This window comes from Rana temporaria, chromosome 7, assembly GCF_905171775.1.
Source record: "Rana temporaria chromosome 7, aRanTem1.1, whole genome shotgun sequence".
Classification (NCBI taxonomy): domain Eukaryota; kingdom Metazoa; phylum Chordata; class Amphibia; order Anura; family Ranidae; genus Rana; species Rana temporaria.
In genome coordinates, this window is record NC_053495.1 from 32,577,232 (window position 1) to 32,601,785 (window position 24,554).

General features: G+C 41.0%; 1 protein-coding gene across 10 annotated transcripts in view; it reads right to left on the reverse strand.

Moving 5' to 3' along the window:
- The window catches only part of MAGI1 (membrane associated guanylate kinase, WW and PDZ domain containing 1), a 693,886-nt gene that overhangs the window by 148,036 nt on the left and 521,296 nt on the right, over window positions 1–24,554 (reverse strand). For 6 of the 10 annotated variants that reach the window (XM_040359184.1, XM_040359186.1, XM_040359183.1 and 3 more), the window contains exons 6-7: window positions 22,144–22,226; window positions 11,098–11,136 (exon numbers count right to left, since the gene is read on the reverse strand). In XM_040359184.1, the coding sequence (XP_040215118.1) occupies window positions 11,098–11,136; window positions 22,144–22,226 (122 nt within the window). The remainder of the gene's footprint in view (window positions 1–11,097; window positions 11,137–22,143; window positions 22,227–24,554) is intronic. The other 4 variants (XM_040359189.1, XM_040359182.1, XM_040359190.1 and 1 more) reach the window with 2 other exon arrangements.

Consider the following 24,554-nt stretch of genomic DNA (forward strand, 5'->3'; position numbering starts at 1 on the left):
CACACCCCCCCCCTACAGTTGTAAACACAGATGAGGTCACACATAACCCCATCAGCGCCCCCTTGTGGTTAACTCCCAAACTGCAATTGTCATTTTCACAGAAAACAATGCATTTTTAATGCATTTTTTGCTGTGAAAATGACAATGGTCCCAAACATGTGTCAAAATTGTCCGATGTGTCCGCCATAATGTCGCAGACACGAAAAAGAAAAAAAAACGCTGATCGCCAACATTAGTAGTAAAAAAAAAAATAAATAATAAAAACGCAATAAAACTATCCCCTATTTTGTAAACGCTATAAATTTTCCACAAACCAATCGATAAATGCTTTTTGCGATTTTTTTTTAACAAAAATAGGTAGAATACGTATCAGCCTAAACTGAGGAAAAACATTTTTTTTAATATATTTTTGGGGGATATTTATTATAGCAAAAAGTTAAAATTGTTGTTAAACAAATATATAATAAAGAGGCACAAATGCTGATTAAAAAAAAAATGTGCATTTTGTTTTGCACTAGAGCCTGCAACACATTGCAACCTCATTGCGTGTGCAAAGCACAGGCTCCTACGAACTATTCTTCCAGCAGTGGGTCCATACCGAGGTACGGACCTACAGCTGTGGAGCTGAATGAAGTTATGAATGGCCAACTGTCCATAAGACTGATGTCGCTGCGCTTGTGCTCCAAGGGTGGGGGAATCACAAGCATGGTCAGCAAACGTCATCTGGTGGTCCACTCCAGGGAGCAATTCCGGCAGTCTACTCCATGAGTCTAGTGGGGGCAACCCCCGTCAACAGTTTCTAAGGATTACCTCTGAGGGCTTGGCCCTCCTCTGAATATGTAAAAATGTTCCATAATTGCCAAGTTTGGGAATAAAGTTCACTCCTGTCTTGTTTTGTCAGAACAAGGTCTTCCATTTTGTTGATGTCATCCACCTTCCACAACCACATGGCCACCAGAGGATTCGGGGACTTCCAGCAAAGCGGGATACACGCCTTTGCTGTGTCTAGTAAGTGGCGAACAACAGACTTCTTGTATATTCGCGCCGGGGTGTCATTCGCATGCAAAAGAAAGTACGCTGGGTCATTCGGGACTACACGGTCAGAGAATTTTTGTTTTATGCGCCTGATTTCTTCCCAGTACGTCTGTAGACTCGGACAGGACCAGAAGACGTGGAACAGAATAAATCTTTTTTTTACCGATTTCTTACTCTATCCAAAACAAAAAACAATTGGCTTTACATATACATTCTTGCAGCCTTCCTCAACTTTTTTTAAAAACAGAGGAACCCTTGAGATGCCTGTCTCAGAGAACTCCGATAATAATTACTACATCTACAGCTCAGAAAAGTTTAGTGCGCAGCAGTGACTGTGTATCCATAGAGGGCACAGAAGCGCCGCCCCCTCTCTCCTGCACCGCTCTATCACCAATAGATAGATTCATGCATTGCATGAATCTATCCATTGTCGCAGCTGCCACCCCCTATTCAGAGAGCTTTGGCTGGGAATCCCGGCCTTGTGTATGCTCCACCGCAGTGTTTCCTATAAGAAAACTGCCTGGAAAAAAGACCGCAGGGAATCCCGTCAGGAAAAAAGAAAACATGTTTTAATTTTTTCCGCCGGGATTCCTTGCGGTTTTCCTGTCGGGAAAACTGCCATGCAGCATACACATGGGCAGTTTTCCTGGCCAAAAGCTGTCAAGGCAGTTTTCACAATGGGAAATCTGGTCGTGTGTATGAGACATTAGAGGCAGAAATTGCTCATTGCTCAAGGAACCCCTAGCAACCTCTGGAGAAAACCCAGGGATCCAATGAACCCTGGTTAAGAAAGACTGCTTTTGAGTGAAAACCCAGCCCAAACTTTATTTGGAAAGTTAGTGCAACTGCTCGAGTAAATGTGAAGGTCCCTAATCAAGGCATCGAATTGGCAGTTCACAAAATTCTTCCACTTAGGCCCTGTACACACGATCAGTCCAAACTGATGAAAACGGACTGAAGTTCAGTTTCATCAGTCCAAACCTACCGTGTGTATGGCCCATCAGACTTTTGTCCTTCAGACCAAAGTTTTAAAACTTGCTTTAAAATCGGACTGATGATCGATCGGTCAAAACCGATGGTTAGTACGCAAAAGCATCGGTTCAAAACTCGCGCATGCTCAGAATCAAATCGATGCATGCTTGGAAGCATTGAACGTCGTTGTGTTTTACGTCACAGCGTTGGACTCGATCGGATTTTGAACTGATGGTGTGTAGGCACATCAGACCATCAGACTTCAGCCTTTAGTCCGTTTTCATCAGTTTGGACTGATCGTGTGTACAAGGCCTAAGTGGTCTTTTCATTTATGACTCTTCAGCAGAAACCTAACAGAACTGAACAAGGCTCAATGAAATTTTCTTCTCCATCAGTTACACAATCAACATCATTTGCATAATTTTCACGGTTTACGATCAGTCCCTGAATTGTGAAATCTGGGCTATCAGTCACGTTCCGCTAAGAAAACTAATTTTTATAAAAACAGATTAATTTGCTGGAGGAGCACAGGTTGAATTTGTGTCTCGGAGGCACACTTTCTGCACTCGTAGAGAAAGGCGGCATGAAAAATAATCAAACTGAGCACATTGTACATTCTCTGCTATTGAAGTGGACATCATGGAGTGCAATTAGTCATTTTTAATTCTCTATTAGTTCTTTAAATGCATCACTTCAGTGCCACCTAAATGGAAAGGAAATTATTAAAAGGCACCGAAGCAACACTAAATTCAAAAAGCTGGTTAATTATATTTGACTACATTTCTGTATTAAACTATCTGACTTGACAGGCAGTAACTTATTGCTAAGAAGTAAAAAATACTTTAATTGTTCTTCTGTTTGATGGTTTTACCCCCTTTGTAGCAATATGGAGGGGCCCGCAGCTGTCATAAACTCTAGAAATATGTAGCAGGATCAATCAATCCCACTTTCCCTATAGGGAGCCATTGCATTTAAAGGTTGTTGTTCTGCAATGGGAAAGCTGCAGGTGAAATCTGGAATGCAGGATTGTTGTCGAACGCAGGATGAAGGAAGGGGTGAGATGGGATTTAAAGTTAGTTCAGTTCTCCTTTAAAGGTGACCATAACTGAAAAAAATGAAAGATTTGCTCTTTCAGGGAACATCTGGAAATGTTAGCTGCGCCAGCACAGTATCCTGAAAAATATATTTTTATGTCGAACTGCTCCTGCAAACTATCATATACATTTCCTGTGCCTAGGTCCCGATGTTCTAAGTTTCATAGCTGTATACTTGTACTGTAAAATCATCGAAGGCACTAATGACTGCTAGTTTTCCTATATTTGGCAATGTCATTCCTGTGCTGCTCACGGCTTTACTTGCTGGATAGAATGCCGTATCTGATGACCTGCAGTGCAAGGATCACCCTGCTTCAAACTTCATTCATTCTGTGGATTCTTTATTCACCTCTCTCCTCCTGCTCTTTGATCATTACTCTACTCGTCATCAGATCACCAGCCATCGGAAGGGCATGTAGAAGTTAAACCCTGCTCTTCTACCAGGATTGTTGGCTCCTCACAGAGACACCAAACAGACCAAGGCATGGGAAATCAGTAATGGGCAAAGGATCAGTTGTAGGGAGCCAAAAGAAAACACTGGTGACTAATTATTTTTAATTGGCTTGCCTTTTTTGGGTACATTTTCTATAATTTAGGTCCTCTTAACTGATTCCCTCCTCTTAAAGCATTATGCCCCGTTTACACGATCGGAAATTCCGACAGCAAAAGTCCGATGTGAGCTTTTGAGTGGAAATTCTGACCCTGTGTATGCTCCATCGGACTTTTGCTCTCGGAATTTCGACTAAGAAAAGATTGAGAGCTGGTTCTCAAATTTTCGATTGTTCCAACACGCAAAATTCCGACACATGCTCCGAAACAATTTGACACATGCTCGGAAGCATTGAACTTAATTTTCTCGGCTCATCGTAGTGTTGTACATCACCGCGTTCTTGACGGTCAAAAGTTCAGAGAACTTTTGTGTGACCGTGTCTATGCAAGCCAAGCTTGAGCGGAATTCCGTCGATGGAAAATCTGATCGTGTGTAAGCGGCATTATACTCACCTATCCTCAATCCTGACAGATCTTTACTGTGTGAACCACTGGGAGCCATACAGGAGCAGCTGCAAGGTTCCCTGACCAGAAAGCTACTACTTCTGTGCATGCATGAATAAAATCCGTTAATTATGAAAATACCAGCTATTTATTATGCATCCTAAAGGTGGGAGGCCTTTCCATAGGAATACATGAAGATTTTTTTTTTCAATGCATTAACAGAAGCAGCAGTTTGCAAGGAGTCACAAGGAGTGTGCATATCCAGCAAGGTGAAGATGAATATAAGTAAAAAAAAGAAATTAGGGAGCATCACTTATAATAATCTGTCTGTTTATAACCACCCTTTACTCCCAGAAAGAAGGTCTGACAAGAACCATTAATAAGCTCTCATTCGATGAGCATACAATCAGTCTCTACACTCTTAAACAGCAGAGGAATAGAGAATCATTACTTGCATACTGTGCTTAGTGTGCATATTACTCATAGTGCTCAACAGATCTAAACAATTCCTATACCAATATATTGCTGTAGTTGATTAAAAAATTATTGGCAGAGAATATATAGACAATTTGAATTTAACAGTATTTTTTATTTATTTTTTAAAGATCTGATTTATTACATTCTTTACCTGTAGGTGGCACTTAAGGACACACTTGAAAGCCTACATAAAATGCTATACAGAGAGCATAAAAATAACCTGGCAGGGGTTTTAACGCTTCCTTACTCTATCCAGATATAAAAGAAATTGGTTACACATGCACAATATTTTTTAGATATGTGTGTGAATGCAATTAGTGAATGATCTTATCATTGTGTACAAACGTTGGTAAATATATATGTATAGGGGATGGCCAAATTGACTCATTATATAGCCAGGTTCTCCTCCATTTTTTATTATTTATTTTCTGAAAATTGACCCTGGCTAATTAATTTATATTAATCACATTTCCCAATATATAGTTGACCACTAGAGCGCTTGCAAAGCATCAGTTGTATCCTCACTACACTGATCAAAATTCTGTGTCTGGCATTAAAGATAAAATGGTCCCCTAAGGCCTCGTACACACGACCGAACATGTCCGCTGAAACTGGTCCGCGGACATGTTCGGTCATGTGAAGGGCCTATCGGACCGTTTTCCAGCGGACATTTGTCCAGCCGACCGTTTTCCGGCGGACAAAAATTTCTTAGCATGCTAAGAAACTTGTCCGCTGGAACGATGTCCGCCGGACATGTCCGATGGTCAGTATGACCGATCGGACATGTCCGCTGGCCCGAGAACCCGTGCACGATGTCGAAGTGATTCGACGCATGCGTGGAAGCATTTAACTTCCGGGTTCGCGCACGTCGCCATCACGTCACCTTCACGTCACCGCGTATTCTGTCCGCGCGGATTTTGGTTTGATGGTGTGTACAACCATCAGACCAAAATCTCCGAGCGGACATGTCCGATGAAAACGGTCCGTGAACCGTTTTCATCGGACAGATCCGGTCGCGTGTACAAGGCCTTAGGCATCATGTATATGGTACGTTTTTACAACCTCTCCTGAACAATTTAACTTGACAGATAGTAACCCACGTTTAAAACGTCTGTTTTGCAACGTTTACATGCTGCACTTTTTTAAAAATAGCCAAAAATGAAAACACCTGTAAACGAAACGTGGATGAACGTGTTTTAAAACAAAACTTCTGAACCCATTTTTTTTTGCGTTCCAAAAAACCAACTGCCTAGAAACATCTGTAAACGAACCTGTGTACATGTACTGATAAGATAACATAGAGGAGAGTGCAGGAGCAGTTTAAAAAAAATGCCCAACTGCTCCTAAACGTCCGTTTACACAGCAGCGGTGTACATGAGGCCTTACAGATTAACTGCAGTTAAAGTGGAACCCTTTGATCCTTGACAGCCAAGGAAGCTGCCATGGTAGCCTTGGCTATGCCTACTAGCTCATTATGCCTTTGTCTTGCATGTTTTTTTTTTCTTTTCTGTGGGTTTACAACCATTTCAAAGTCATTTCACAATACCAGATCTTACCAGCAGGTGGCGCCTATGCATTTGTTTTGTTAAAAACCTTGGTCAAGCAGGAGGACACCAACACTTGAAAGAGTACCAGGCAGGCTGATAAATTCTTATTGTAAACTATAGTAGTAAACATTATGTGGTCACGTCTGCACCAAGTGGGCAATAGTCAAGTCAAAAACAATGTCAAAAATCCACAAAATGTGAAAACATACATTTATGTATATACCTGGTACACACATGGAACTGACAAACTTTTGCAAAATCTAGATGCATGGTCACATGATGCATTTTGATCAGTTAAAATCAGCATCTCCATAAAAGCTGCAAACTAAAGAACCAAGATCATTTATAGCTAAGCTCCAGGGTAAAAAGGGGTTAACTGCTCATTTGGCCTAGGGGGTGATGAGTAAGGTGATATACTTGCCTTATCTCTCAATTCTGCAGGCTTCACACTCTTCAAACTTCTGATCCCCCAAAGCCTCTTCCCTTCACTGCCTGCCTGCTTGTAGCTCTGTGATGTCATTCCATACAATACAAAAGCAGTAATCCTGCATTGTATGGAAGCATGCCAGGGGCCCACCTAGAGCCCAGAATATCAGACAGTGGAGAAGAGCGCTGGCTGTTGGGAAGATGAGGAATAAGGTAAGTAATGCAAGGGTAATTTTTTTTTCCCCCGGGGGGTCAGCTTAAATGAAAATTAAAGAACCAAGACATGTTTGAGGGTTCTTCAAAAAGTTTCTGCACTTTTTTTTTATAACTCTAATAAATATAAAAAAGTGTAGAAACCATTTGAGGACACCTCGAATATACTCTCCTGTATACTGAGAGCAGGGATGTAGGCCTCATTCACGTGGGCGTACTTAAAGTGTAAGTTCACCTTTACAGAAAAATCTGGAAGGTGAAGTTACACAGGATGCCCTTCTCATCAATGCCAGTCCTGATGACCTGTTGCACGGCAATCTCCCATTCTGAGCCCCGATATAGCCGCCTCACGGGTCTGGGGCTTAGAAATCCCCTCGGCATTCACGCGTCTTCTTTCCCACTGACAGGGCGGGCTACGCAGGTTCTGATTGGTCAACCAATTAGAATGCTCAGAAACATCCCTCCTGACGGGGTACGTTTTGGAGATTCAGCTGCAGGGATTTCTAACCCCCAGACCCCTGACGCAATAATACCGGGGTTCAAAACGGGAAATCCCCACGATCCAGGTCAGTGGGACTGGGGGTGAGGAGGGGGACCTGTGTATGTTTACCTTAAATTTTTCTATAAAGGTGAACTTACCCTTTAACCACCTGCCTACTGGGCACTCTTATCCCCTTCCTGCCCAGGCCAATTTTCAGCTTTCAGCACTCTCACACTTTGAATGACAATTGCGTGGTCATGCAGCACTGTACCCAAATGAAATTATAATTTTTTTTACACAAATAAAGCTTTCTTTTGGTGGTATTTAATCACTGCTGTGTTTTTTTTTTTTTTTTGCTAAAAAGAAAAGGACCAAACATTTTGGGAAAAAAAAGTTTTTCTTTGTTTCTGTCAGTAAATTTTGTAATAAGTAATTTTTCTCCTTCACTGATGTGCTCCCATGAGGCGGCACTGATGAGGTGGCACTAATGAGGAGGCACTGATAGGCAGCATTGATAGGTGGCACTGTTGGGCACTAATAGGCACAGATAGGCAGCACTGATGAGCAGGCACTGAGAAGACATGCTGGTAGGTCAATTGGATCCTGTCTAAATTGGCCCAGTATATGTTTATATATGTGTGTACGACTGTGTGTCCCAAGCGTGTCGAGATCCTAGGGGGTAAATGACCGCACCAGCCAGGAAGACACTGGCTGCAAAAAGCGCCTGGAGGCAATTCATTCATTCATGGGCACTGAAAAACAGCACTGACTGGCGTCACTAATGGGCACTGATTGGTGTTACTGAAGAGCACTGCTGGACAGTGCCCGTAATGTAATAAGGGCACTGATGATCGGTGCCCTGAATACCTGTACAGGTCTCCCCTGAGCCGAGAAGAGCCGACAAATGGGTAAACGGGTGTCCTTGTTGGACACAGCCAATCACATGGGTAAAGAGCCATCATTGGCGCTTTACTGGGGTCGGGTCGTGCCATGTTACTAGAACGCGGTGCGATCAGTGCACAAGAGCGGCTGTTCTGGGGCACTGTCATATGTCATCCCAGAACGAGAGCGCATCCCGCCCGACGTCATTTTACTATATGGTGGGTGGGAAGTGGTTAAAGTGGTTGTAAAGGCAGAAGGTTTTTTATCTTAATGAATTCCATGTATTAAAATAAAAAGCCTTCTATGTGCAGCAGTCCCTCTCATACTTACCTGAAGTGCATCTCCACGAATGCCTCAAGCGGCCGGGACTCTCCCTCCTGATTGGCTGAGACACAGCAGCGGCACCATTTGCTTCTGCTGCTGTCAATCAAACTCAGTTAAACAATGAGATTGTTTGATGACTTACATATGATCTGTTCATGCTTGATCCTCGATTGCTTGCCACTTCATCAATGCTACAGCTTGTTGAATAAGGTGTTTTACCATCATTCCTTCTATCTGCCTGTTTTCCGGCTCACGTGTTCATGTGACATTAGTATTTTATTTTCACGGCCTACATAAGGGACAGTTACACATACATTCCTGTACTATTTTTCCAGCCATGGTCTACAGCCCTCTGGATCCTTAAGTCACTGCAATAATTGATTGCTACTTCATTATTACCAGAGTTGCAGGGCTACCCAGTTACCGGTGTCTGCTAGAGTCTTCTATTTCATTATATGCTCTATTTATGACTTGATAGTTATATATATGTGGATGCATGGATGGTGTCTAGACATTTATTTGCTACAATGTTGTCTTTTTAGATGGTGGAAGGTGGAGGTTGTTTATTCCATTTGTTTCATTGTTTATAATATAATTAAACTTTTGTATTTTTAGATTTGGCCTTTCTATTTATTGCGGTACTATCTCCTTGTGGCTCAACTGTGTGGTACTTTGAATCGTACCCCTCTTCTTGGACCAGTTCTGTTCTTTTCATATGTTGGCCTTTGCTACTGAGCCCCACTCCTATTTGGAGTGAATGGATGAGTATCAAGCGGTACTGTTTTGTACCTCTTATATATTCTGGCTCCGGACAATTTTAGTATTTTTGATAGGCCTATTCATGTCAACTGGGCCATAGCGGCTGCATGGACACAGCTGCTGTTCTCAAGTTTCCGAACTCGCGCTGTCTGTTTCGAGGGACACGCACCCGCATCCACACGGATATCAAATTCGGAGCAGTGACTGTATCATTGCTGTGTCCCTACTGATGTGGGGCTGCCTCCACATGGATGCATGGAACACCTGTGCATCCCCTGGGGGCAAACTTGGCCCTTGCATAGGTGTACGCTCAAGCACACTTATGCGAACAAGGCCTAAATAAATACTCCAACAAATGCTTGTTTTCAGTTTTTTGGTGGAGTAAGGAAAGATTAGAACATCTGTTAGGCTTTTATTGTTGAATGTCTTCCTAGTTCCCTTCCTGAGACACAATAAGAAGTGATAGGAAATGCCTGTTTAAGTGGAACCAAAAGGAATTTGTAAGACGGCAGGTGTTATATTATAGAGAATATATACTATATGTCTCTTCTGCAATAAAACATTCTTACTTGCCTGTTGCAAAGTTTCCTTAGAATGTACACACATGTACCTCACTGTACTTGCTCTGCATACTTCTGTCCCAGGATGAATGAACTCCCATGCACATGAGTTACATCATCGGGGCCAAGCCAATCAAGATGTGAAAGTTTGTGAAATGGGAAGAAGCCAGAGAATTGTTGGCACAAGTGAGGGAGCTCATGGATGTCACGTAGCTAGAGTGGTGGCGAGTATAGTTCTGCATTAAAACTGAACCCTGAATGCAACAAACTTCTATTAAAATGTATTCCTCAATTGCCACAAAGGATATACAGTATAATCACTTTGTGTATACCAAATTCCCTTGCAAATCCACATAATATAAAGAGTAGTGACATTATCACTGTGCTGTGCATAGCATGTGCAAAAAGCAGAGCGGTGGGAAGGATCCAGGAGGCCTCACCCACTACAGACTGCCTGCAGAAATCTACATGAGGGGCGAAGACAAGACCACAAGAGAGCAGCAGTGACCGGTCTTTATCAGATGAAGCTCCTGCACAGGGGCTAAAGCCGCGTACACACTATTCATTCTTTTTCATTCAACCAGTGAAAAAAAAAGGGTCAGCTCCATGCAAGGTTAGTTCAGCGATCTCCACCCACTGAGCTGTTGTGTTCTGACAGGGGAACCCCCCCCCCCCCCACCCGAACACTACGATCAGCACTCTCTGCTATTGGCTGAGAGTGCTGATCGTGAGTCGGTTGGATTCTGGTTTTACAGCATTATCATCTGACAGAACACCACATGTGTTGAAAATCTGCGTTTTTTTTTTTAACCAGCCTTTGTCTCCCCGACATTCATTCCATGTGTACCCGGCTTAAGTCTCTCACTGGATTACTGTACAGATCTGGAAGAAATTCACAAAGTTCACCAAGATTCAAGAAGGATATTGAATTTGGTCAGCTGTTTCCTGACCTGCTTTCCCCATTAAAAGATTTCTCTTTGGCTCCTGTTGGAATGGCCCCATTGGTAGTGTAATTTGCCACCATCAGAATACACTAATTAGCTGATTGGCTGCAGTCACTGATCAGCAAAAGTTTTCCAACTTGTTCATTCTAAAAATGTACTTCTGTTGAACAGGGAGAGACACACACTGATCGAAATTTGGCAGGTCCCTGCTGAACCAGACACATTTCAATCCATCTATAGTCAATCTCTCCAACTGTGGACACAGACGTCAATAAAAATCTGTTTTTTTTTTTTTTACTCTTTCCTGCTCTACTGAAAACCAAAAATAACATTCTGTCTGGACCATTTATGGTAAAAATCAACAGCATGAGAAATATGAGTAACATTTACCTAGTTCACTGTCCAGTTCCTCGGTGTGGACCCCTTCTTCTCCAAGGAAGAGCAGTAAATGAGACAGAAAGATTAAAACAAAATAAATTCAGACACCAACACCAAGCTGGAAAATCCCTTCAGAAAATATATAAAGTAATGAAATTAGCAGAAGAGGGTGAAATGATCTAATCGGGTACATTCCAAGGCCAACAAACGGGCACTGTCATAATATAGGAGAAAATTTTAAATGGCGGTTACCTTTGAGGACGTTTAAAAAAATAGGTGGAAACCCTTATATGAATGTTTTTGTAAACTAAACATTGAAAAACTGAAATGTATAAACCAAACCAAAACATATAAAGAACACACAGCAAAACCAGAAAGACTAAAAGATATTATTAACAGGTTACAATAAGTAATTAGGCTCTCCTATTAGCTATTTAAAAAAAAAAATACTGGGGATTATTAACCAAACTCCTAAAATTAACATCTAACCTAACCCCCCTAACACTTAAAGTGGTTCTGTTAGCAAAAAAATAGTATTAATAATAAATTCAAAGCGCAGTGTCAAAGAAGATTTATTTTCATCACCTTGCCAGTGGTTGGTGTGCAAAATGGCTGCTCTTTTGTAAACCTTTTTGTCAGATTGCTTTTCAACACTTCTGGTTGTGTTGGATAGCATAGCAAGGCCACCGGTGGTTCTTCCCACCGACCCCTGAGACCCAAGACATTTCTGTGTCTTGTAGGGACCTAGGAGTCCATCAAATGAGCCACAACAGTATTAACAGGAGGAACCACTGTGGCCATCAAGGAGCACGCCATGTGACACACTTCTAAAGTGTTGATTAGCAGTCAGGTCCACACAAAAAGATTTTGATCACCAACCCCCAGAAAGGCGAGTATAAAATGTATTCTTTTACAGGATGCCTTGAAAAGTTTTTATTTATTGCCAACAGGTTCTCTTTAAACCTAATGCTTAAAGAGAAACTACAGGTAAATTAGGTTAGCTATTTTTAAATCTTTTTTAAACTTCATCATGTCTTTTATGTAGGATTCTGTAAAGTCCAACTCTGGCAAAAGTAAAAAAAGTTGTGCAGGTGTGGCCCGCTGCAAAGTAAAAACTCTCCTTTGCAGCGGGCCGCACCTGCACTGCAAGGGTTAGATGATTCCCACTGCCCAGCAGATGGTGCTTCCCCATGCTCTGGGGAAGCTCTAATGGGTTAACTAAATAGACATCCCAGCTTCCTTTGCAGCTATGCTCAGGGAGGATTCACTGCTGTGATGACTGCTTGCGTTCTGGCTTTTTGTGGCATAGCTCAAAATGATACAATGCTTGGCATAACAACAGGAGACCAGAGCTCCATCTGCTGGCCAGAGAGAAAACCTTCTATATTACATTATATATTCTTGCCATAAGAACACATATACACACCACTATATATTCCCTTTAACCAATTTTGAAAATGATTTAACACTTACCCTAAAACCATAAACTTTACATTAACGTTTTAGACACTGGAACGCTAAAGATATATTTTGCCTAATAACAGTATAGAGCTTCATTCAGTCAGGTTTTGCTGGGTCTTTTTTTTAAACAGTTTTGGGTTTATATGCCAACTTCTACCACAACATTTTGATTTTGCTTCTAATTAAAACACACAAATTACATTAATTGAGTACTATAAATAATATCTAGTATGTAACAGTTCAGATCATTTCAACCTGCATTTAGCTATACAGATATTTCTGTCACCAAAGAATATGTTAATGAATGCAGTATAATGAGGTATACGCCTTTACCCAGAAACCAATAGCACTTTTAGTCTACAGCATTATGTGACCTTGCATTTCACTCCTAAATATATGTAGATGAATAATTGTTTAAAGGTCAACTACTCAATAAATGTTTGGGTGGTTGTTGGCAAGGTGAATCACATGCCAGCTTTTTATGTCTTCAGGACAGGTCTTCGGTTGTGAGATATCGACATTAGAATTTGAGATTCAATCTAACCTGATTGAAAAATGTGATCACTTTATCTTGTCTGACTCCATTTTAACTCAATCTTATAATTTAATCTTATAATTATCTGTATTAAAGATGTCAATTTACTATCCACTTGAGAGTACCCAATCAACCAAATTCTGTTGGTCAAACAAACTCGGTTATGGTAGACTGCATAGGTAGATTACTTACAATCTTATTTGCGATTCCCAGAGGCTCCATAGTGGTTGAAATTGACTGAAAATTGCCACGAGCTTGGCCGGCTTTACTATAGTCTTGAAGCAGGGGTGGAAACAATTGTGGGGACATTTTACCAATGGAACCTTTGATGCACGCAACATGCCAGATGGCAATTCAACCTATCAGCAGCCACAATTTTTTTATATAACAGGTATAGGTGGAGCTGACCTTTAAATCATTTGAAAATTCCACTGTTGGTCAAACATTTCTTATTTCATATATTTTTTTTTAGCAATACCGTAATGCCATCTGCAATGCCATTTTGTAATATTTTAGAGCATTACAAAATGCACATACCAGACAACAGGTAGTTCCAATCAATGATTTTTAGTGTAACAAGTTACATTACAAATTAAATCAATTTGGTACATTGCCAATATCATCCAGGAAAAAAAATGTGGCTGTATCCAAGCCAGAAAGCCTGCAAAATGTACCTTTAATCAGAATTTTACCTTTACTTTTTCTCTTGAATTTCTAATGAACTAGAACAGTACATCCATTGCCACAAACCAGTTGTATGCCTGCAATGTGAAATTATCTAAGGCACTGCTGCCACTGACTGCTAGTCTCAGGAGAATTGGAATGCGGTTTGGCGAGGTCACTATTGTGCAGCTCTGTGTTCTCCTTGCTGGAGAGGAAGCTGTACATGCGAACCTTCCTGCTACTTCTTAATTAATTTTGTGAAGCTATGCTTCCTCCACTGGAGCGCTGAGCTGTGGAGGGGCAGGGAGTGGCTGTCTCAGGCTCTCCGCAGCTCGCTGAGAGGCTGAGACCAGTGTCAGTTTAGGCACCTGGCGGATCCAGACTCTCATTGTTGGGATGTCGCTGTGCCTGGACTGATTTCTGTGACGTCAGCAGAGAGCTCTCTGCTGAAAACAGGTCACAGGAGTGCAAAACGAATTGCACTCCTGTTATCCATAGGAGAAGCCCATCCAAACGAGCTTTGGCTGGACTTGTCCTTTACCCATGTGTCAGGGAAATCTAGCCCCTCTTATAAACCAGTTTCAAAGATGTTTCACAAACAGGGTTCCCTGGCCGATAATGGTAAAGGTAGGCTTCTTGTGCTGTATAATTTTAGGTGCAAAGTGTAAGATGAAAGAAGTTTCACATTCACACTTTTATGTTGGGTTACTGTGCATTGCGTTAAGTCAGCCCATTTATTAGGAATGGTTCGTCAACACACCACATTGGATGAAAAAAAACATGTATGCCCCTTTTTTCAAAATACAGTGTACAATGCATTGGGGTGCCATTCAAAATGAATAGCACCACTATGTTCCACACATAGGACGGGCTAGATGCCGTGTGTAACATGTGTTTTAGAATGCGTTACTACATTGAATAAGTGAATGGGCCTTCATGCGAGTCATTTTGTGAGCCACTGTTCATTAAAATGCACCCTGTAAACTTACCAATTTTGTCTCCAAAACCTATATATTAAAACTAGACATTTGGAATAAACCATTATCTATGTATTCTTGCACAACTAGAAATTTTAAAACAAAATCAGTTAGTGCTGCCATTGTATTTCATTTGGTTTTCTTTTATCTGCACTTTAAATGTTCAAATCTGATTACATTTAGCATTAGTAACATACAACTATCTACCTTGGCTCGGTATATAACCCATGTGGCACTTTATAAAGCAAGCTGTTTTTTTCTGTACATTTCACTGGAATCAGTTATATTTTTAGATATTTTCCAATTCAAATTATGTATTTAAGTACTGAAATGCCTAAAGCACTGTTCATAACATTAGCATATTCAGCCTGCTAATTCTGGTGGGGTCCAGAAGTAGAAGGACAGTGCAGAGCTACCTTTCCCAGGCTGCTGACCCACATAGTGTTTAGGGAGAAGCCCAAGGCATTTTGGGCTACACATAAGATTTTTGTTGGTCTCTCTGACACATTGTCACTCTTGAAGCTCATAAGCTATATAGGTTAGGAAACTTAATTAAAAACTGATATGAAAAGCAAAAAATAATCTCGGTTACTATATGTACCATAAGTGCCTTTGAGATACAGAATATAGAAGCAGGGGACTCCTTAGGGACTAGTGACAGAGTCTCTTGATCATTGCCCCTTGACCCACCTATACTTGCCTTCCCCACCACATCACAACCCCTAGTAAATACCCAGTAGTTCTGGGTATAAGGGAGCATGTGACCTCCTCTTAGGTTGTAGTGTTTAGACCTCAATGGCAAATAACCAGTCCTGAACACTATAATGCCAACAAAGGGATATCATCAAACATGTGTAAGCTTCAGAACATCCAACATAAACTTACACAGGGTTTGGCCTACCAGCGAGGCAATGCGGGAGCATGGCGGGGTTGAGTTTAGGTGGTTCAGGGGCTTTCAAGAAACCCTGAATGCACATATTTACCAAGTTTCTTTAGTGGGTTTCCCATGAGGCCTCATCATATACATCAAGTTTTAAATCTTCGATTGCTATGGGGCAACTCAGATCATATTTTAGAGCTTACAATAGAAATGCTCCTCCAATGAAGATCTACATACATTGTGCTAAAGGCTGTACCCAAAATATACCTTATAATTATAATCTTAAAGTTTTAGATAAGAAAACAAAAATAAAACTAGCATATCTTCTTTTGTTTTCAGCATGCAGACAATCTCGACTCAAAGCTGCCCAAAAACTCAGATGAAGTAGTTAAATTTTAAATCTCATTTTTGAAAGTTAATCCTATTAGTCAGCCAGCAGAACATATCCATGAAAACTGCAAGGAACATAGTGTTACAGTTATTTCTGATAATAGAATCAGTACTTTCTTTAATACAATTGTACTGTGGAGGTGCTAAACCTAAGAACACATTCCTTTGAACAGATGAATATGCTTCATAACTTTTGGGCAAGAACAAGCAGAGTGCCACAATACCTTTCTCCAGGGTAGCCAAATAAAGTTTTCAAATTCTATATTCTGTTATTTTTGTACAGGTTGTTAGACGTATACAGTGGGGTTGATGCACTAAAGCAGGGGTCTTCAAAATGTCTAAACAAAGGGCCAGTTGACTGTCCTTAAGAATTTAGGGTAGCCAGATCGTGGCCAGTGAGAGTAGAAAATGTTGTGACATCAGTGAAGTAAAAAATGCTTCCAGCTTAGGCATCAGTGGGACTAAAACAATTGCATAACTCCTGTAATCAATACGAGAAAGAACAGTGCTCCATCATTGGTATTGGCTTAAGGAATCATGCCCCATTGTTGGTATTAAGGTGAGGAATAATGCACCATCATGGTATCAATGGAAAGCAAAGTGCTCCATCATTGGTAACAGTGGCAGGGATTATGACCCACTGTTGGTGTCCAGTTGCAGGAATATTGCCTTGTAGCAGTGGTAGGAATAGGGTCTTGTAGCAGTGGTAGGAAAAGGGCCTTGTAGCAGCGGTAGGAATAGTGTCTTGTAGCAGTGGTAGGAATAGGGCCTTTTTTAGCAGTGGTAGGAATAGGGCCTTGTAGCAGTGGTAGGACAATGGCCTTGTAGCAGTGGTAGGAATAGGGCCTTTTTTAGCAGTGGTAGGAATAGGGTCTTGTAGCAGTGGTAGGAATAGGGCATTGTAGCAGTGGTAGGAATAGGGTCTTGTAGCAGTGGTAGGAATAGGGTCTTGTAGCAGTGGTAGGAATAGTGTCTTGTAGCAGTGGTAGGAAAAGGGCCTTTTAGCAGTGGTAGGAATAGGGCCTTGTAGCAGTGGTAGGAATAGGGCCTTGTAGCAGTGGTAGGAACAGGGTCTTGTAGCAGTGGTAGGAATAGGGTCTTCTAGCAGTAGTAGGAATAGAGCCTTGTAGCAGTGGTAGGACAATGGCCTTGTAGCAGTGGTAGGAATCGGGTCTTGTAGCAGTGGTAGGAATAGGGCCTTGTAGCAGTGGTAGGAATAGGGCCTTGTAGCAGTGGTGGGAATAGGGTCTTGTAGCAGTGGTAGGAATAGGGCCTTGTAGCATTGGTAGGAATAGGGCCTTGTAGCAGTGGTAGGAATAGGGCCTTGTAGCAGTGGTAGGAATAGGGCCTTGTAGCAGTGGTAGGAATAGGGTCTTGTAGCAGTGGTAGGAATAGGGCCTTGTAGCATTGGTAGGAATAGGGTCTTGTAGCAGGGTAGGTATAGGGTCTTGTAGCAGTGGTAGGAATAGGGCCTTGTAGCAGTGGTAGGAAAAGGGCCTTGTAGCAGTGGTAGGAAAAGGGCCTTGTAGCAGTGGTAGGAAAAGGGCCTTGTAGCAGTGGTAGGAATAGGGCCTTGTAGCAGTGGTAGGAATAGGGCCTTGTAGCAGTGGTAGGAATAGGGTCTTGTAGTAGTGGTAGGAATAGGGCCTTGTGGCAGTGGTAGGAATAGGGTCTTGTAGTAGTGGTAGGAATAGTGCTCCAAGAGCCGGAAAAGGACAAGAAAAAGACCGCCAACAGCTCAGAGCAGGCCTCAATATGCAGAACGCTGCGCTAAAGGCTGTTAACTTAGCAAAGTGAATTTTTATTTAGCTTAGTGAATGAGGTGAAGCTGTGCAAACTTCAATCATCCAATCACATGCAAGCAAAATATGGGTGTTTGAAATTTCGTTCAACATAAATGGATATTTAAAGAACACAACTTTAAATCACTTCACAGTGAAAATGTACTTTGCAAAGTAAACATGCTCTACTCCTTTGGTCAGCAACTCCATTCTATCCACTAAGACATCTTTAAAACAGATAAGGACTGGGAACATTTGGTCTTGGGGGTCATGTTAGGGACAGCTTTCTGTTAACTAAAGAAAGTTTAGCACACAAATGTGAGATAGGGGGCGGGGCAGGGCCAGGTCGGGGCTCCACATCTGAATGTGACTCGGCTCGGGTGCCCTCATATCAAGCTGCTTGCTGTGGGGTCACTCAACAGGAGGGAGGGGCCAAGATCACAGAAGAGGGACCCGAGAAGAGGAGGATCCGGGTCCCTGTGCAAATCCACTGCAACAGAGGAGGTAAGTATAACATGTTTATTATTTTTATAGGGAAACAAGAGCCTTTAGAATCACTTTAAGCCCTGCAGCACTGGAAGATCACAGCTGCGGGGGTAACCAGAGCAGAGGAATGAAGATTTCAAGGGACATAGTCACCACCAGCACATAAGACACTCTGATTCGTGTAAGTACTATTCCTAATTAAAAAAAAATCACTAAACTTCAGCTGACCCACTTTCTGTATGATCTTTTCAAAGAAATGCATGAATCTCAAGTACAATTGCGGAAAACAAGTACATACAAGTTAACTGTGCGTTTACACAAAGGGTCAGTCCATCCAAAACTGGTGTTTAAATTTTTAGCAGATGCCAGAAAAAGTTAAATCCTATCAGTTTCTTGTATCTCTCAGGGACTAGATGAGATCTCTGTGCCGAGTTTTCAGGTATGCATATATGCTGCGAACATTTGGAGGGGCTCCAACTATCCTAGTTGATTTAATATACTGTAGAAATTCCACAAAAGCTGCTGGAACACACAATGGTGGATGTGACCAACCAAAGGTACCAGATGGAGAAGGACGGAGTTGGCAGTCTTTAAGGAAATGCCACTGTTGGGAGTATCCAAAACATGTTAGAAGGCAGGGTCTGACTCAGCCCATCTACAATTAGAAAATCATTTTTGGGTGGACTGTTCCTTTAAGAATTCAAATGCATAGTTAACCTTTAACAAAGTACCCCCTATACCAGGGGTCTCAAACTGGCGGCCTTCTAACTGTTGCAAAACTACAAGTCCCATGAGGCATTGCAAGGCTGACAGTTACAAGCATGACCCCCACAGGCAGAGGCATGATGGGACTTGTAGTTTCACAACAGCTGGAGGGCCACCAGTTTGAAACCCCTGCCCTATACAGATAAAGCACAGCTGTAGATAAAAACAAGCTGTGCAGCTTTGACCAAAGTTGGATAATACCCTTGTTATAGGTGTGGGCCATGTATGTACATAATGAAGCCTGACTGGAAAACCTCCTAAGGTTTACTGTTCACCTTTACCATCACAGGAGTGAGCTCTTTCTCCGATTCAAATCCCCCCCAATATTTCCTAATCAGGCTACATGAGATACTTAAATGGCCTATACCTATAGCAAGACCATTATTCAACTTTGGTCAAAGCTGCACAGTTTTATCTGCAGACACACCTTACCTGCATTTTTCATGGTAAAGGCAGGGCTTTTTTTCAGGGGGAACTTGGGGGAACTCAGTTCCACCACCTCTGGCTCAGACCCTTTGGTGCCTGCTCACCACAATCACTTGTAAACACAGAAGTCGGGTTTCTGTGTTTACAAGTGACAGCTTTGTAACCCCCTGAACTCCGCACTCTGTATGTAATGCAGTTATGGTATTTAATGCCCCTTTAAGACCCTTCTACTGTTTGTGAAATCTGAACGGGTCGTGGTTGAGTTCCTGCACCTATTTTCTGAGAAAAAAAAGCTCTGGGTAAAGGTGAACTAACACTTTGAGTGGAAAAACGCAGATTATCTGCTGCTGACTGTACTGGGAGTCAGTCTGACAAAGGCCGCACCTCATCTTCCCACCACAGTATGGGGTCTGCCGCTTATTACAGAAGTAGCAGTGCTAATACTGGCCTCCTACAGACCAGGCAGCGTGAAGTACACTTCGCTAACAAGGTATCAGTTGATAGTTAGCATGCCAGCAGATGGTCTAATTATGGCCGCCAGAAGGCCTTACATCAATAGACAGTTATCCTTTAAACTATCACCCTGTCTGAAAGTATCCCTAAAGCACAACTTCATGCTAAATGGAAACATACTGCTGGCAATGACAGCTTCCAACATACAAAGAATGGATGGGGTTATTTGTATATGTAGCCTTTATGCTCAGCTTTGTTTTTTCTGTAGATGCTCCAGCCAGATGACTGTTTATTATGTAAATGCCCTGAACCCTTCCTGAAGTCTAGTCTCTGACACTCCCCCTTTTCCATACTTACATGAAAAATATACCCCATTCCATTCTACTTACTCTACTCTTACTCTAAATTCTACTTACAAGTAGCTCCCCAGGAGGAAGTAAAAGTAGCATCAGCTAAGGCCAAGGCCAATCCCCACCTATAGCACTATCCTTGGTACCACCCCCTAGGTGCCCCCCAACATGGCTAGGAGTTGCAGTTGGAAAGCAGTAGCATGGTTAGTAGATGGTGACATACAGGAGCAACTACTGTTCCGTTGCTGCATTTTTAATGGCATCTTATGCACAAAAGAATACTAGGGACCATTTTGTTTATTTATGTTTTATTATTATTTATTTAAAACAGGTATTTAGGATTATGTTTTTTATTTATTTTAATAATAAACTCACTAGACTATTATCTGGTACCTACAGACTTTATGTACTGGTACATACATGTTTTTAGGAGATACTCAGTCCAGTGCATGTCTGCTACAGATTTAATGCTAACCATACATGGATAGTCATTTCCAAATCAAATGTATTGCTCTATAACCAGTCCTGTAGGAGTTTGTGACCATTTACAGTGTTGCCTATAAATGATGGTGTATTACCCTATAAAATACTATAGCTTTAAAAATGTATCCAAATTGACCAAACAGAAGTATGTTTTTAACCGGAATCTAATTGGTTGCTATGGGTTTCTTCACCTTGCATTGTGTTATTAAATAAAACCAACTGTCATATTCTGTTTACAAGCAACAAATCTATCTATCTATTTATCTATATATATATATATATATTATATAGATATATACACACACACACTGTATATACGAGTGTGTGTATATATATTTGTTGCCGATAACCAGAATTTGATAGTTGGTTTTATTTAATAGCACTATATATATATATATATATATATATATATATATACACACACACACACACACACACACACATGTGTGTATATATATATATATATATATATATATATATATATATATATATATATATATATATATATATATATATATATATTTATATTGTGCTATTAAATAAAACCAACTGTCAAATTCATATATATGTGTGTGTGTGTGTGTGTATGTATATATATATATATATATACATACATATACACACACATTTTGCCTTGATATACAAGCGATGTCTTGATATAAGAGTAGCGTCATGTCACAACCGAGTATAAAAGAAAAGAGAGGAGCCTCTAAGTGTAGCAATATGGTTACATTTAATGAAGGTACAACATTTAGCAACTTATTGCTACACTTAGAGGTGCCTCTCTTCTCTTGTATACGCTGTAAAAAAAAAAAAAATGCTTTGCTATACAAGTGCTTTGGATTACAAGCATGTTTCTGGAACGAATTATGCTTGCAAACCAAGGTTTTACTATATATATATATATATATATATATATATATATATATATATATATACACACACACATATAGAGATATAGATATAGATATCTATATATACACACACACATGATTTTTTTTTTTTTTTGGTATGTAAAGTATATTTGAAATGTCTGGTATTGTATTGACAAAAATCCTAATACCTAATAACACAGCAGAACAGATCCCATCAGGTCTACTTCATAAAGAAAACCACAAGGGAAAATGTGCAATAACCAACAGTAACCAATCAGAAATCATATTTCACATTACAGAACTTTGTACAGTAGTGAAATCTGATTGGTTGCTATAGCATAAAATAAAATGAATATCAATATAAAATACTTTTTTTACAGTTGAAAAACAACATGTACAGTATTTACACAGAATTATGCAGTGCAAATAAACTGAGAAAATGGGGTGTGAACGCGGAAACTATGGGTGCAATTTGGACACATTTGCAAGTGTGTGCAGAAAATTTACAACATTGTAAATGCAAATTGACTTACCATCATCTTCACATTCTTCTAAAGGCTTCTGCTGTTTGTTCAGGCACCGTGGATCTAACCAGGATGTAGTTTTAGTGTTGTGGCTTAAATAAAAAAAACATAGAAAGTGTAAATTTTTATATACTGCTGGTCACATGTACATCAAAGGCCTATTCACAGCATCAGTTGAGTGGAGGTAAAACCCATGGTGGAGCCACATTTTAACCCTCCGCCTTCAGCTGCAGAGGATGTCACTGCACAGCGCCATGGTGCTTTGCCCTGTTGTGTGGTGCCATCCATTGTAGTGCTCATCACACCAGCGTTACCGTGTAAATGGGCTACATAGAAAAAATGTGTTATTGTAAAGCTGTGTAAACTGTTGGTGCCATATAAATCCTGTATAATAATAATAATAATAATATGCCTTAGTAGTTGCGCTGCATTTATTCAGTGCAAATAATGCCGGTGTGTGAATGGGCCCCTACTGTTTCCATACAGTCAGGGGTCATTTGAAAAAAATCCACATGCAGTTCACCAAAACAACAGACAGGGGGCCTCAGTCATCACAAATCCCAAATGATGAAGACCAAACACAATCTCCCCCCTCTCCGTCATACCCTTCCCCAGCCCCACCGAAAAGCAGTTGTTAAGGGATTTGCTCAGCTTCTTGCTTCAGCAAGCAGCATGTGAACTGCGTAGAGGCCTGGTTTGTTCTGAGCAAGGAATTAATATTGCCTTCTGAGACAGTGATGTGTTTGAATAAATAACCCTTAGTGTAAAAGGCATCCGGTTCTTCTCTATTTTTTTTATTTTTACTTGCTGCGCCAAATTTTTTGTTGTTCTCCTTTTCCGGAGTAACGCAATCACTGTTTGAGGGGAAAAGCATGCAAATTGAAAGCGTAACCCGTCAACAAATCACACGCTGAAATATTAACACTGGATGCTTTCAAGAGGATTTAAAATGCATGACCGCCAGAAGGGAGCAGTAATACATAGCGGAGTTGTACAACAGTCAAGTACTCATTAGAAAGCAGCTATCATTTGTTTTAAGGGGGAAGACGGTCTCGGTCTGAAGCTACGGCTTCTGCAATGAATTATGTATTTACATAAACAGAGCGTCCATCGCCGATCCCGCTTTAGCCGATAAGCGCAATTTATGATGCGATTTTTAAGTAGAGAATTTTAAGTGGGTAGTACAGTCTTTTCAAATCTTTCTATTAAAAGTGTCTAAACCCAAGAACACTATGGGGTTGATTTACTTAAAGGATCAGTAAAGATAAAAAAAAAAATTTTTTAAATAACAAACATGTTATACTTGCCTCCACTGTGCAGCTCTTTTGCACAGAGTTGCCCCGAACCCGGTCTTCTCGGCAGCTGTCTCGGTTCCCCCCTGCAAGGACTCAACACCTTCATGCGAGCGAGCTTGCATGGTGTTGCGTTATTGTGGGCGCGCTCCCGTGATACAGCGGAGGCCCAAAAAATTGGATGCGATTGACAGCAGCGTCAGCCAATGGCCAGGTTCAACGGCGAAGAGGATGTCGGGGGCGAGCGCGGGACTTTTGAGGGGTCAGGCAAGTATAACAGGGGGGCTGGTATCGTTGGATATTTTTTCACCTTAGCATAGAATGCATTAAGGTGAAAAAACTTTTACCTTTACAACCCCTTTAAACTGGAGAGTGCAGAATCTGGCGCAGCTGTGCTTGGTAGCCAATCAGCTTCTAACTTCAGCTTGTATTTAAACACTTAAGGACCAAGCCTCTTTCTGAGATTTGTTGTTTACAAATTAACCATTTAAGGACCAAGCCTCTTTCTGAGATTTGTTGTTTACAAGTTAATAATTTAAGGACCAAGCCTCTTTTTCAGATTTGTTGTTTACAAGTTAAAAACAACTTTTTTTGCTAGAAACTCACTTACAACCCCCAAACATTATACATTATTTTTCTAACACCCTAGAGAATAAAATGGCGGTCATTGCAATACTTAACGTCTCACCGTATTTGCGCAGCCGTCTTACAAGCACAGTTTTTTTTGGACAAAATACACTTTTTTTAATAAAAAATAAGACAACAGTAAAGTTAGCCCAATTTTTTTTTTATATTGTGAAAGATGTTACGCCGAGTAAATTGATACCCAACATGTCGCGCTTCAAAATTACGACCGCTCGTGGAATGGTGACAAGATTTTACCCTTAAAAATCTCCATAGGCGACGTTTAAAAAAATTCTACAGGTTGCATGTTTTGCATTACAGAGGAGGGCTAGGGCTAGAATTATTGCTCTCGCTCTACTGATCGCGGCGATACCTTACATGTGTGGTTGAACACCGTTTTCATATGCGGGTGCTGCTCGCGTATGCATTCGCTTCTGCACGCAAGTTCGGCGGGACGGGGCACGTTTTCTCATGTATTTTACCTTTTATTAAAAATTTTTACAC